This window comes from Salpingoeca rosetta, assembly GCF_000188695.1.
Source record: "Salpingoeca rosetta unplaced genomic scaffold supercont1.31, whole genome shotgun sequence".
Taxonomy (NCBI): Eukaryota; class Choanoflagellata; order Craspedida; family Salpingoecidae; genus Salpingoeca; species Salpingoeca rosetta.
In genome coordinates, this window is record NW_004754903.1 from 229,051 (window position 1) to 243,882 (window position 14,832).

Below are 14,832 nucleotides of genomic sequence, written 5' to 3' on the forward strand. Positions count from 1 at the left end.
TATGTTGTGTGTGTGTCTGTCTTTGTGTCTGTTGAACAACTCCTACTCTTCGCATCTCTGTGTGGCTTTCAGTTGTGGGCTACTTCAACGCTACTTGTTGTATGTCTTCTACAATCGTTTTGACAACATGTGAACGACAATGACTATGTGACAAGAAAGTGAATGAGATATGCACATGTGCACTCAACCTACAGATCTAATACAACACATTTGTCAGAGCACTCGCATGGAGCAAACAACAATAGCAGCAGTGGCGTATGTGTGTGTATGTGTGCGCGTGCACAAACGGCGACGTTTGCTCCACCAGCCTCAACGATCACAATCACCAACAACACCAATAACATCAACTCGCCAACAAAGCACCACCACCAACAACACCCCCGCGCCAGCTCATGCCTCCTCATCAATGGCCTTGAGGTATGATCGGTGTGCACGGCGCATGGGGAACTTGAACGCTTTCCCACCACCAAAACCGCCACCACCACCGCCACCACCACTAGTACCGATGCTACTGCCCACGCTGCTGGCAATGCTGTCACTGCTGCCGCGACCAGCACGAATGCCGTTGGGGGCACCTGGTGCGAACGAAGAGATGGGAGAGAGGGGCGACATTGGTCGAGAGAACGGGAGAGGCGATGATGGGCAGGTGGCTGGCGAGGGTGGTGCCCCCGTGAACACCGTGTCCTCTGTGCACGACGACATAATCTCAATGTACTGGCCCTGGTCACCAACGGCGGACTCGCGCGTTGGCTTCGATGTTGCAATGTTGGTGGACGATGTGGAACACGTGGACGGGCGTGTCGTTCGCCCACCGTACGACGACGGCGTGTGCGAGTTGCTGCCGCGCCCGTGTGCGCGCACCTTTGCCATGGTCTGCTGGCGCGTGTGCAACCGCTGCTCGCTCGAGGAGAAGAGGGCGTCGCGCATGCGCTCTGAGAGGGCGACGTAGTGGGCGAAGATGAACACGCCCTGCAGTACGGAGAACACTGCAAAGAGGTATTGCCAGGCAACCGTGTGCACGTCCACAATGGCCATTGCGGCAAACACCCACGTCAGACCAAGGATCCAAGCAAAGGTGAAGCCTGCACGTGCCTGCACACGCGTCGTTGCCTCCTTGGAGATGGAGCGAAGGCTGCTGGCCATGAGGCACGTGTTCACCACGAGCATGACACCGAGTGGTACGGCAAACCCGTACAGCGATGACGTGTTCATGTCCAGCCAGCAGTAGTCCGTGGATGTGTACGTGCTGGGAGAGGCGGCGTACGTGATGCCAGCGACGGCAGCCGATGCCAGGATGCATGCAAGCAACGCTCTGGGGATGGAGATGGGCTGCTGGTCCATGATGTCCACGAAAGAGCGATAGATGTTCACGCCAATCACAATCATCCACGCAAACCCGAGCACCAGCGAAAAGTGTAGCGCAAACGCCATGCCCACACACCCCGCATTGCTGCTGCTGCTGCTGTCGCTGCTGCTGCCACTGCTGGCGGCTGAAGCTGCGTCGCTGCTGTTGCCACCTGCGCTGTCCAACGTGAAGGCCTCCGTCGCCGAAGACGTGGTGCCGTCGTTGCTGCTGCTGCTACTGCTGCCTGCGGTGAGAGAGCCACTTGTCAGCAGCATGACCAGCAACAGGCACTGCCCAACAACAAGAATCACAGCAAGCACGACGACGAGGCGGTGGTGTTCCTTGACAAAGGGCTTGTTCCACACGTACGCATACACGAGTGCAGCGAGCACAAGTGCTGCAACGGAGAAGCCGGAGCCAACGTATGTGATGAGCTGGAGAGCGAGCGTGTCCGTTGAGCTGAGGGTGGACACGCCATCAGACTTCATCAACACCGCATACGACGTCGTGTGCGAGCACGTGCACGTGACGCGACTGCCGTCATCGGAGATGTCTGTGGCGCATCCGCTTGTGTTCCATGTCCTGGCTGATGGGTCCCACCAGTGGCAGACGAGTTGGAAGGTGACAGTCACCGAATCACCACCTCCGCTGCTGTCGCTTGTGCTTGCGCGGCAGTTGGTGGTCGCACTCACGCCCTTGCCAGCGTGAAGAGGGTCTTTACACAACTTTGGCGCTTCATCTGTTGCTGCAGGCAATGGCACTGAAACTGACGGCGACGACGACGATGATGATTCTGATGCTGATGATGATTCTGATAGTGATGGGATGCGGGTCATCTTGACTTCAAGCACAGGCCCGCCAATGGCCTGCAGGTACGTGCGAGTGCGCAGTTTCGAGTTGCGGAGCTGGTGGGAGGACAGCGTTGTGGCCGTGGCCATGGCAGTGCGCAGCACAATGTCCGTGTTGTCGGAGCGAGGATGGTCCATCGCATGGGACATGTTGAAGGCCACTGTCAAGCGCGCAGGCTCGCTGTCACGAGTGCCGGCATTGCCTGCTCCGCTGACTGATGGCCACGTGAAGTTTCTCCCACTGGCGAGTGTGACGTCAACAACATCTGACACGATGCCAGCGCCTTGCTCGCGCACGCTGCACAGGGCACAGGGAGGGCTGGCGATGGTGCTGTTGACGGTGGTGATGGACACGTTGACGAGCGGTGAATGTGCGAGCACTGTTGCTTGTCCTAGGCGCGAGAGCTGATGCGGGCAAGCAGGCAGAGGAGGGCGAGGGAAGAGGAGGAAGCAATGGGTGAGTCGGTGTTGTGACCGCGCGCATGCTGCCACGCAAACGGAAAAGGCGCGGACACTGAAATACAAGTTGATGTGTACATGCACACACACACACACAAACAAACAAACAAACAAACAAACACACACACACAAACAAACAAACAAACAAACAAACAAACAGACAAACAGACAAACAAACAAACAAACAAACAAACAAACAAACAAACAAACAAACCTCAGCAGGGATGGTGACGGTGTTCTGGAGGTAGGATGGAGTGAGGCCACTTGCAAGTACAGCTGCGCTGGTGGTGTCAATGCTGATGGTGTCGTTGGTGGAAATAAGATTGAGGAAGTACTGGCTGGTGCTGAGGTCGGTGATGCGAGCCAACACACTGGTCAGGATACCAGTTGACGCATGCACGAGCGAGAGCAGCGTGTTCAGCAACGGCAGCGGCGATGACACGATGGTGATGAGCTGTTGGATTGTCGACCCCAACAGCGACAGCACAGCTGACGACAGGTCTTGCACCGTCGCCAGGACACCGGCCAGGTCGAGTGACTGCAGGACGCTCGCCACACCACCGAGCAGCGTATCCACGACATTTGTGGTCAGCGACAGGCCCTGCGTCACGACGGTGCTGATGGTGGAGAAGGCAAGCTCGAGCGTTTGTGCCACAAGGCCTGTGTATGCGCTCTGCACCAAATTCAGCACGCCGCCGAGACCGCCGCCACCACCGACACTGGTGATGCCTGTTAGCGCGGACGTGACAAATGCGCTTGCAGTCTGCTGCAGCACACCGGTAATGTCAAGCACAGCGTCGATGGCGCTTGTCGTGTCGACGATGGTTGCTGTGACGGTGGACTGCAAGTTGTCGAGAAGCCCAAGGCCAAAGAGACCGCCCGATGGCCACGACCACGACGATGACGACGACGTGATGTTGCATTGGCTCACGTCTGGATCGAGCCAGCCCGGTGTACCGCAGGAGCCTAATGACGACATGGTGACGGAGACGGTGGTGGCCGTGTGTGTGTGTGTGGGGGGGGGGTGAGAAGAAGAACGAGTGTGAAGGGCGGGCAATCAAAGCGAACGTGGGTTGTTTGATGGACGCACATGCGCAACCACACACAGGCAAACAAGTGGGAACAAATGCGTTCAACACACATACCAGTAGGTGCACATACACACGCAGACACAAATACACACAAGCACACACAAGTACACACAGGCACACACAAGAACACACACAGACGCGTGCACACAAGCACAAGCACGCACGTAAAAGCAAATAGCACACTGTGTGCGCACCTGTGAGAGCACCGAGGAGGCCGAGAGGCGAGGACGACTCGCAGCAGTAGCGGTAGGCAACAGCGCCAGGGGTGCTGGGGCAGGGTGCAACAGCAACAGCACCTGTGGCATTGGGCCATGCAATGCCGTCCAGCATCTCAGCCGTGCAAGCAGACGATGACAGATCGGGAAGGAGGGATGGCACAATGGCTGGGATGGACGTGATGATGGCAACCGCCTGCGTCACGACCGACACAACAACGCCCAAGATGTCGATGGACAGGATGGCGCCCAACACATTTACGGCGGGGAGAAGCGTGTGCTGCACCGCTGTGACGGCACCAAGCAGCACCTGCGTTGTGCCCAGCAGCAGCGTGCCCAGCAGAAGATCCAGAACACCCACCAGCAGTCCCACCAGCGCCCCCAACAGCCCACCATCAACTGGTGCGAATGCGCAGTGCATATGTGCGTGATGTATGTGTGTGCGTGCGTATGATGTATGTGCGTATGTGTGTAGGTGTGTGTGTGTGTGTACGTGTGTGTGTGTGTGTGACAGTGTGAGATTCGATGGTGATGTTGATGACATCAGCGACCTTGGCTTTTTTTGTGTTGGGTGTTGACAACGCATGGCGACACTGCTCGCTTGCATACAGTTCAAGCGTCCACACCTTGGTCTGCGTTTTGCAGGCACGACGTAAATTGCTGCACCTCCGCCACGTGCGCATCAGATTGGAGGAGATGAAACGGGCACACACTCAAGCACTCACTCGTCGCCCCACACTGGCGTGTTGTGAAAGTGTTGCAGAGGGAGGACATTGGTGAGAAGAAGCGTGCGTTGGAAACAACAGGGCGTGATGTGTAAAGGACAAGGTGTGATTTGCGTGCGTATCCCGTGCGAGCATGTGTGTGCATGTGTGCTCACCTCTGCCACTTGTTGCGCAATGCAATCGATGGAAGCGCTGCAGCCCGTGTGGTCATTGCATTCCTGTGAGACGGCGGATCTGCATGTAAACGCCTCCGCCACAGGCAGGCATGCCGCTGGTGTGGTGGGGAGAGCAAAGTGGCGGAAAAAGCAGTCGTGGAATTATAGAACAGCGAGAAGAGGAGACAGGTAATGACGTGAGCAGTTGGGTCAGCGCGGGGCAGTTGGTGCAGCAGGTGGTAATGTGTGTGGATGTGTGTGTGTGTTGTGGCGAGTGAAGTCCAAAACAGTCATGCACACGTACACACACACACACACACATGTGCACACACACACGTGCACACGCATCGCGCGTACACAAACATGAACGCATACACACACACACACACACACACACACACACACACACACAAACAAACAAACAAGCAACTCACTGAAGGATTGACAGACGAGAATTGGGCAGCTGAGGAGGGTGCACACAGCGTCCTCTCGCACAAAGCACTTGTTGTCCTCGTAATCATATGCGCAGGATGATTCCTGCTCGCACGTCTGTTCGTCGGAGATGCCACCGCAAAAGTTGAGCAGTGTTGGCCGGCACCCATACCACGCACACGCCTGCGACCTGCGAGACAAAAGGTGTGTGTTGTGTGTGTGTGTGTGCACACGCGTGTGTCGTGCGTGTATGAGGTGAGATGAACGGAAAGAACAGTACTCACACAAACAGCGGAACGAAAGGCAACGGGTGGCGCAATGCTATGCACTCAGCAGCCATTCATAACTGGCAACAGCAACATCACACCACTTACGCGTCGCAGTTTGATTTGGAGGTGAACTGCGTGCAGTGATCCTCAGGATCCGTCGTGGACAGCACTGGCAACACAACACAACGGAGAACGCGTGTATGTGCATGGTGTGTGAGAGCATGGTGTGTTTATGTTTGCGTGTGTGTGTTTCAGTGTGTTGGCGTGTTTGCACATATGAGTGTGCGTACAAGCGTGTGTGTCAGACGTTTGTGTGTTCTCACCATCGGTTGCGGTAGCGGAGAACGACACCTCAAGTGCGAGCGTCGTGCTGGGCGTCTGGTGATGCAGGCCATGACAGTGAGCATAGGGGAAGGCGGTGAGAGGGGCAAAACAGGTGGAACGAAAGACAGACAGAAACAGAACACACAACCACACACACACACACACACACACACAGGCACACACACAGGCACAGGCACACACACAGGCACATACACGCACACAGTCACACACACCCGCACACACACACACAGTCACACACACACCCGCACACACACACACACAGTCACACACACAGTCACACACACAGTCACACACACACACACACACACACACACACACACACACACACACACACACACACACACACGAGCACACCAGCAACATCATGCCCACACCTGTCCGGTGAAGGTGAGCGTGTTTGACGTAAAATCGGGTGCACCGTCAACAACAAAGGCGGCGTGATGCGTGGCGTTGGCTTCGCTTGCAGCAAACGTCACAGCACGGCAGCCAGCGGGCAGGCTGTTGGGATGCAGGAAGAGGTGGTGATGTGAGGTGCTAAGTTCACAGGAGCGGTAAAGAGTGGGTTGGAGCCACGGTGACGCACACACACGCACAGCCTGTAAGCACGCATACGAGACACGCACACGTCGACACACACACGTAAACACACACATACACACACATACGTACACACACACGTAAACACACACATACGTACACACATCGCTGGCAGATGAAGGCGGTGCGTACCTTGTGTGGAGCACGACGAGGAGGGTGTCGAGGTTGGCGATGGAGGGGACTGGAGCATCGGCATCCCAAAACAGCGGAACACCCGTCCACCAATTTGGCGCCAAGAGAACATTCTCTTCGTCGTCCGCAGCAATCTAAAGGCACGCACGGATGAATGAGAAGCGTCGGCGGCAGCGCGAGATCAGGACGTGCAGGACTTGCATGAGACAGACCAACCATGGGAACACAGACACACACAGGCACAGACACAGTCACATACACATACACACAAACGCAGACACACACACACACACACGCAGGCACACAGGCACACCCACAGAAACACAGACACACACACACACACACACACAGACACACAGACACATAGACACACACGCACACACAAAGCAACAAAACAACAAACCACGCAAGGTACAGTCTCGTACCGTTGGAACGGTGGCAGCCGTTGCCGAGGCGGAGGCAACACGATCTCCGATGATGGACGACGATGAGAGTGTTGATGGCGAGAAGTCCACAGCAGATGTGCTAAACACGGTCACGTTCACGCTGGCAGCAGCACACGCCTGGCGATGCGTTGGGGGAAAGGAAAAGAGGGGGGGGGGGAGACGAAGGGTGAAAACAGTGCATGGAAGTGGCGTGTGGAAGGTGTGCGTCGGGGAACGGTGCGTGAGGGTTGTAGAAGGGTGCCGAGCAAGCGAGGATGGGGAACATGTTTGTTTCAGCATGAACGCGTGTGTGTGTGTGTGTGTGTGTACGTGTGTGTGCGTGTGTGTGTGCGATGAATGTGCAGCGAACACATGTTTTCGGACACAATCGTCCTACGTTGGTATCTGCTTCAAGAAACACGATGGGGAGAGTGATGTCGTTGAGCGTTGCCGTTGCAGGCACACCAGACAGCTGAAGAAAAAAAAAAATACACGAAAACAGAGAAGGGAGGGGTGTGGGGTATGGGGTGAGAAACACAGCAGACGTGGCACTTGGGGTGCGCCAGTACGCAAGTTGAAAACTTCGCACACACAACACACGCACACACCACACCACACACACACGCACACACACACACACACGCACACACACACACACACACACACACACACACACACACACACACACCACCAACACCACCACCACCACACACACACACACACACACAGCGCATGCACACAACGCAGCACCAATAGCAACCTGGAGCGGCTGGGCGAGGGCTTCGATGTCTCGTCGCGACACATCTGCAGTGTGCCGGTGCGTCGTGTTCACCGTGGCTACACGACCAGCAATCTCACGCATGAACACGCTCACGCCAGTGGTTGCTGCACCCGTCGTCGCGCCCCACGTGAGCGCGGGCGTGGTGTACGTCGTGCACTCTGCGGTAGATGCGTCATGCACGGCAACGGAGCATGTGATATCGCCCTCACAGAGCAGCGCGCAAACGCCGGCATCTGTGATCCCACTCGCTGTCGTGCCGGCACCACTGGGCAGCCCTGTGATGTTCACCTGACGCACAGCATGCAGTGCGCGGTAATCTGTCGTCGTCGTTTTGGCGGTGGTGATGGTGGGTGTGGTGGCGTGCGCAAGTGCGCGTGGTTGTGTGTGAGCAAGTTGTGCGCGCAAGTGTTTGTGAGCTGGAGTGTGTGTGTGTGTGTGTGCGTGTGTGTGTGTGCACATGTGTGCGCGTGTATAGTTGCGCGCATGTGCGAGTGATGCGCTCACACAAGTCGACCAACAGCACAACAGCACAACAGCACAACAACGCCGTTGGTTCTCACCGCGATTGAGAGCGACATCAACCGCAGATGCAGTGATGTTGTGCAAGACCACATGGCTCGATGCGTTGGTCGTCTGTCGGCCAAACAAGTCGGTGGATTGGTGAAGCAGTCATGAATGGTGGTTTTGCGCTTCTCAACGTCAGTTCAACATACCCACACACACGCGCAGAGCACAAGGCACCCTGTCATTGACAGAGATGCGCACACACACAAAGCAGACACACAGACAGACACACACACACACACACACAAAACCACACACTTTTCCTCCTTCTCACCTGGAGCCTCCAGAAGAGGTTTGCTGCTGCGAACGCGTTGGCGTTGAGCGCGAGCGTTGTAGTGACGGTCGTCGCCTGTTCGCCCAACAGCGACCCGTTGGCAGCCCGATACGCACCCCCATCATCTGTGTATGGATGGGATGCGAGCGATGAGGGTGTGTGTGTGTGTGTGTTATGTGAGTGTGTCGTGTGCGTGCGTGCGTGCGTGTATGTGCGTGTGTGCGCGCGTGTGTGTATGTCAACATGTGTGCGCTCATGAACGTGTTCTTCATCTCCTGTGTGCTTGTGTGTGCTTACCGAAGACGGCCACGAGTTCCCAGGTGACAGAATGATTCGTCTGTTCATCGCGGAAAGGCACAATGCAAAGAAGCGTGAGACAACAGAGTTTAAACTTGTTCGCTCACCACACACACACACACGCACACACACGCACACACACACACACACACACACACACACACACACACACAGAGGAGCAGACGCAGTCGCACCAGCGTGGATGCAGTCAGGGCGAGGGTGATGTTGTCCATGTATTGGACGTCCACCACGGCCTGCACCTCTGCCAGGGCTTCGCCTTGTATGCTGAGGCCGTTGCTTGCACGTGTTGTGGTTACAGCCAGCAGCCCAGTTGCATCAACCTGCCAAGCAGGGACGCAGTGAATTGGAGGGTGGGGTGAGGGTGTGCGTGAGGAGATGAATGCAGGCGTTGATGGAGGCAGGGTGTTGTGGGGGGGGGGGGTGTTGGAGTCACAGCAATGCAAACGGATGCACCGCCACGACTCCACACACGTTTTCACACGGCTTCACACACACACACACACACAACACACACACACACACAACACACACACACACACACACAACACACACACACACACACACACAACACACAACACGAAGACGCACCGTTGCCCGATACAGGGAAGACTGGTCAAGTGCGGCGATGGAGGCGTTGACGCCTGGGATGAGGAGGTGGCTGCTGGTGACATCATCAGCTGGGGCCAAGCTAGCCTCAAACAGCGGCACAGTGGCGGTGGTGGTGCTGCTGCTACTTGCTGCTGCTGCTGTCGTGCCCACAGCCAACACCGTCGCGAGCACCACCAACCCAAGCAGCGCTGCGGGAGCAATCATGGCGCCTCCCTCTTGCTTGCTAACTTCCGGCTATTGCGCTCTGCTATGTGCGTGTGTGTTGTGGTGGTGGTTGCTGCTGCTGCTGTTGTTATTGTTGTTGTGGTGGTGGTGGTGGTTGTTGTTGCAATAAGCGAGACGTGCGCTTCGCTTGTGAGCAAGAATGAACCACGGCCCTGGTGGTGATGAATGAGGGACGGTTGCGTCTTGCTCGCTCGCTGACAGGAGACGACCTGCTGTACCTGTTCCGAAGAAAGTGGCCACGAGCAACTCAGGACGATGCGGCGATGCTATGCGTATTGGGGTGGTGGATGAGGATGACTGCAGACGCATCCACTCACTTCTTCGACACACAGACAACGCCTTCAGCTATGCGTGCTTTGGTTTGTGTTGTGTTGTGTCGTGTCGCGATATCCTTCAAGTCCGTCAGGGTTGTGGGCTGTTGGGATGAAGCAAACCCCTGCAACAACGGTTCGCCACTTCGCTGCAGCAACACACATTCGCGTGCCTAGGTCTAAACATCATCATCGTTGTCGCGCGCACACACCCCTTTTCCCTTCTCGAAGGTATGTATCTGCATGTTGTTCGTGTGAGATGATGGCAATCGATTGCTTGTTTTGGGTTGAGTGAGTGCATCATCATGATTGAGCGAGGAGGACAGCCTCGCCCAAAGTGCGAAGGACTGACCGCACGTTTGAGCGTTGTGCAACAACGACACCCTGACTGCACGTCTGAAATTTAGCATAAATCATTTACAAATGTTCGTAACTCCGCCACCGCAAAGGAAGACGGACAAGATGGCTTGTGGCGGAAGAGCAACACGCGCTGTGGTGTTGTGAGAGGGTGTGTTGTGGTTGTTGTGGTTGTTGTTGTGGTGGTTGTTGGTGGGTGTGCTGTGGTGTGTGAGGGAGACTGGCCAGGGCTGGAACGAGTGCGTGGCGTCCGTGAGAGTGGCATAGGCGGTGGAACAGCTGCCGCCAGACAACACGACTGAGCCCGTCTGGTTCACCTTGCCGGTGTTGACGAGCACGACGGCGATAGTCCCATTTGGCCACCGCGCAGCAACACTGCGCACAACGCCGTCGCCACGACTGGCGGTCGTGTTGGTGCGGAGCAAGGTGCTGTTGCGCGGAATGGCGCGCGTGAACTGCTTGTAGGCGTAGTACTGCTTTCGCACGCGGTACGCCTCACGCACGCGGTCCCGTGGCTCATAACCAGGGGTGTCCAGCACTGACCGCAAAGCGAAGGTGTAACGCGGGGAGGAGACACGCGTCGCAGACAAAATTGACGATGGCGACGACGACGAGGGTGCGGACGTGGCTGTCGTTGGTGCAGCTGTGGTGGGTGTGTCTGCCACTGAAGTGTGCGCATCAGCATCACAGGCCACGAGGGTTGCTTGCAGTTGTTGTTGTTGTTGCGTGGCCGACGGCACACCTGATGACGTTGCTGGCTGTGGTCGCGTGCCAGATGGCCTTGATGTCGTCGTGGCAGAAGCAATGGCATCTGTAGCATCTGCAGCAGTTGCTGTTGTGGGTCGCATGTCAATGCAGAGGCCCGTGCTGTTGAGGCGGATACGGCGTGTTGCTGCGTCCACCACCCACTGCTGGTTTGCGCTTCCCCAGCACGAGTACACGCGCACGCTGTCACCAGCACGCATGCCCTGACCCCAGTCATCCATGCAAGGGCCAGAGCTGTTGTGTGCGCGCACCTGCCCATCAACCACCGAGAACACCTGTCCAGTGTATCCAGTGTTTGGGCGAGGGAAATAGGAGATACACAGCTGAGTCAGGTGATCACACAGCAACGTGCATGACAATGTGCAAACATGCGCGCACATACAAACATTGACAAACACACACACACACACACACACACACACACACACACACACACACACACACACACACACACACCTGATTGGGGTTGTTGACGTCGCAGGGAGAGCAGGTAATGTTGGAGCCATCTGCAACACCCTCCACTTCAACACAGCACGATGCACCCGCACCATCAGCACCATCGTCGCCATCATGGCTGCGATTAGCGACGATCTGATAGAGGTTCTCCTCGTGCACGGTAGCGGCGAGAAGGCCCCATCCATCCGGCGACAGGCTGTTGTCTAGGTCCACGGTCTGCCACAACGTCCACACGCTAGCATTCAGCTGATGCAAGTCCGTGATGATGCGTGACGCAAGCTCCAGTCCTCCCTGCAACGGCCCTGATCCCGTGCCATACTCGGAGTTCCAGAGCTGTTTCCCGTGTTTCTGCGCAAACGCTGCCAGCGCTTCGCGCCGAATGCCGTTGTACGTGTGCGTGGTCAGCAGGTCCATGCCGGCCAGCGTCTCCGCAGGGTAGGACTGCAAGGACAGCAGCGCGTCGTCGATGGAGTTTTCCTCCGGTCCAGACACGCCCACACCGCGCCCGCCAGCAGCGCTGGGTGCTGGCGCTGTGGCGCGGAGCTGACTGCTCAGCGCTGCGATGACGGCTGCCTGCTTGTCGCGATCAAAGTGGCACCCTTCCTGATCGTTGCCATACTTCCACCACGATGACACGGGCTCGTTGAGCGGCGTCACAGATACAAGCGCGTCCCCAAGCGGCTGCCACGGTGGCTGCTGTTGACAGCGAGGGGCTTGGTCTGGCGGGCCGTGTGCGAGGGCAACAGTTACGTTGGCCAGATATGCTGCAAATGCGCCGTACATGTCATCGCGAAGGTTGTTGCTGCCGCCCACAGCGCCCGTTGCGCTCCCGGACTTTGTCATCCAGTACGGAGGAGAGTTGCTGAACGCCTGTGTGTGTGCAAATGTGTGCGTGTGTGTGTGTGTGCGTGTGTGCGTGTGTGTGTGTGTGTACAAATGTGCGTGTGTGTGTGTGCAAATGTGTGTGTGTGTGTGTGCGTGTGCTCGTGAGTATGTGTGTGGGTGGGAGAAGCAAACACGTGTGAAACAGCGACGTAGTTCGCACGCTGAATGAAGTGCGTGGGATGGTACGCTTCTGTCCAACACCAACACCCGATCTGAAGCAGCCCCATGAGCGCACCCCCAGGCACAAGAATCTCACCTGCACCTGACGGACGCTACCGTTGAGGGCGGCATAGAGAACGCGGCGTTGCGGATAGTCTGCACCCCAATCAAAGGTACCATCTGCGCCCTGATAGCCGCGCACAAGCGCACCCGGCCGCAAGAAGTGTGCATTCTGTGGATTCTCACCCCCTGTGTGGTGTAACACGCATTGGTGGTAACGTGACGAATGAGTGTCGTAGTGTAGCCAAGGAATCAAGTGCTTCGCGCATGGGATTGACAGAGGGAGAGAGAGAGGCAGAGGCAGAGAGAGAACATATTTGCTCACACACGCATTCACACACATTGACACAACAAAGCACACAAAGCGCACACCTCCAATGTTGTATCTGACGGTGGAGAGTCCCAGGCCACGCGTGTCAGAGAAGAGGAGCTGCATGACGTCCTCGAACGCCGTCGTGTTTGTCCATCGTCCCACGCCGTTTGCCCACCAGCACAAGGATGTGCCAAACCCACCAAACCCTCGCTGCTGTTCACAGCCCACGCACACATCCACCACAAACGACGATGAGGATGATGACGAGACTGACACTGCCACTGTCGCTGCAGCAAGAAGGGCCACAACAAACACAAACACAAACATCTTTTGCTGTGTCGTGGAGAATTGGTCGAAGACATTGCCATTTATCCGCAAAACAGCCAGCCAAAACGCTCATTGCCCGTGCTGTCGTGCGGCTTGGATTGTTGTGGATTGGAGCAACTCGCACCCACTCCTCACTCCTGTCTCAGACTTCCGTCGACCAACCGTGTCATCGATGACCTGTGACATGACGATGCTGGCACTGGCAGTGCTGGTGGCGTGCGCCTTTTGTGTCAACGCTCAGAATGCGGTATGTAATCTAAAAACATGCACTTTGCTTCGTGGTGTTTTGAATGAAGCGCGTCTTGCAGCAGAGCCGTTTTGACACAACAACAACCGAAACACACGTTCACACACACACACACACACACACACTCACACACACACACACTCACACACACACACACACTCACTCACTCACACGCAAACACGCACACACACTCACTCACGCAAACACTCACTCACGCACTCACACACAACATGCGTGTAGGCGCCAGAGCCGGAGATGCGCGCCGTGAATGGCAGCTTGGAAATCCATGTGCAGCAAGGAAACGCAGTCTATGCCGTGGAGCACTCAGGCTCGGGCGAGTCCACACGCCTTGACCTCCTACAACTGCTGCGGCGCGTGTGAGTGGAAGCTGCGTGCTTACGTTTGATTGCCGGGTGTTCATGTTCGTGCGTGCACTCTTACCTTGCTTGCCGATGCAATGGACTGCGACTTAATGCAACGTGTGTGCATATGCTGCAAATGCGCTTCGCATCGTGTTGTGCGTGCAGGACACCGCTGGAGGAGCGTCAGGACAAGACCGACTGGCGACTGAATGCCACCGTCGATGCCATGACCAGCGCCGTCGAGAGGCTGCGTGAGCGTGGTGACGACTTGGGCCGCCGCACCAACACGTCCATCGCTGCCCTCGAGGCCGAGCTGACATCCACCATCAACACCAAGACGCAGACCCTGGCGACGGCCGTGGGCGAGGACATACACAGCCTGCGCGCCAACATCACCGCCACCATGTCTCAGCTGCGCGCATCCGTGGACAGCGAGCTCTCCGATCAGCGGTCTGCCATTAACGACCTGTCTGGTCAGGTCACTGCCATCACGGATCAGCTCGTGCCGCGCATGCAAGCACTGGAGATGCAGCTGCAGGCGCTGCAACCCGTCCTCGACACCTTTGCCGGCTGCACCAACATTGCAGCATATGCCAAGGTGGACGGTACGTGCTACCCGACGAGCGGCGTGTGCCCGGACCCCGTTGTCATGGAGGGTGTCACAATCACCATCGCCACCTCTGTTCAACCGGATGTGATTGAGTACGTCCCGGGCACGCTCGTCAACTTTGCCTGTCCAGACGGATACTACTTGCCCGGCGACGACACCGCCACTTGTACG

At 56.7% G+C, this 14,832-nt stretch overlaps 3 protein-coding genes across 3 annotated transcripts in view; 1 reads left to right on the forward strand and 2 right to left on the reverse strand.

Annotated features, from left to right (window-relative positions):
• Nucleotides 1-234: 234 nt before the first annotated feature.
• PTSG_09717 (uncharacterized protein) lies at nt 235-10,097 on the reverse strand. The gene is made up of 18 exons (XM_004989015.1): nt 9,564-10,097; nt 9,149-9,295; nt 8,955-8,994; nt 8,658-8,782; nt 8,380-8,452; nt 7,799-8,136; nt 7,436-7,510; nt 7,039-7,176; nt 6,614-6,747; nt 6,259-6,382; nt 5,863-5,917; nt 5,645-5,708; nt 5,273-5,460; nt 4,839-4,954; nt 4,585-4,696; nt 3,938-4,357; nt 2,867-3,618; nt 235-2,598 (listed from the first exon to the last, which is right to left on the reverse strand). Exons 1-18 carry the CDS (start codon nt 9,786-9,788, stop codon nt 391-393), a joined length of 5,334 nt encoding a protein of 1,777 aa, XP_004989072.1. The 5' UTR covers nt 9,789-10,097; the 3' UTR covers nt 235-390.
• Nucleotides 10,098-10,533: 436 nt separating this feature from the next.
• Nucleotides 10,534-13,449, reverse strand: PTSG_09718 (alpha-L-arabinofuranosidase B; the record flags this gene model as incomplete). The annotated part of the gene is made up of 4 exons (XM_004989016.1): nt 13,175-13,449; nt 12,840-12,991; nt 11,699-12,568; nt 10,534-11,517 (listed from the first exon to the last, which is right to left on the reverse strand). The coding sequence occupies exons 1-4, from the start codon at nt 13,440-13,442 to the stop codon at nt 10,534-10,536; spliced, it is 2,274 nt and encodes a 757-aa protein (XP_004989073.1). The 5' UTR covers nt 13,443-13,449.
• A 46-nt stretch (nt 13,450-13,495) lies between these two features.
• Nucleotides 13,496-14,832, forward strand: part of PTSG_09719 (uncharacterized protein) — a gene marked incomplete at its 3' end in the record, with an annotated part of 2,971 nt that continues 1,634 nt past the window's right edge. Inside the window, exons 1-3 of the mRNA XM_004989017.1 lie at nt 13,496-13,689; nt 13,930-14,066; nt 14,217-14,827. Coding sequence (XP_004989074.1) covers nt 13,615-13,689; nt 13,930-14,066; nt 14,217-14,827 — 823 coding nt within the window. The 5' untranslated portion in view covers nt 13,496-13,614. The remainder of the gene's footprint in view (nt 13,690-13,929; nt 14,067-14,216; nt 14,828-14,832) is intronic.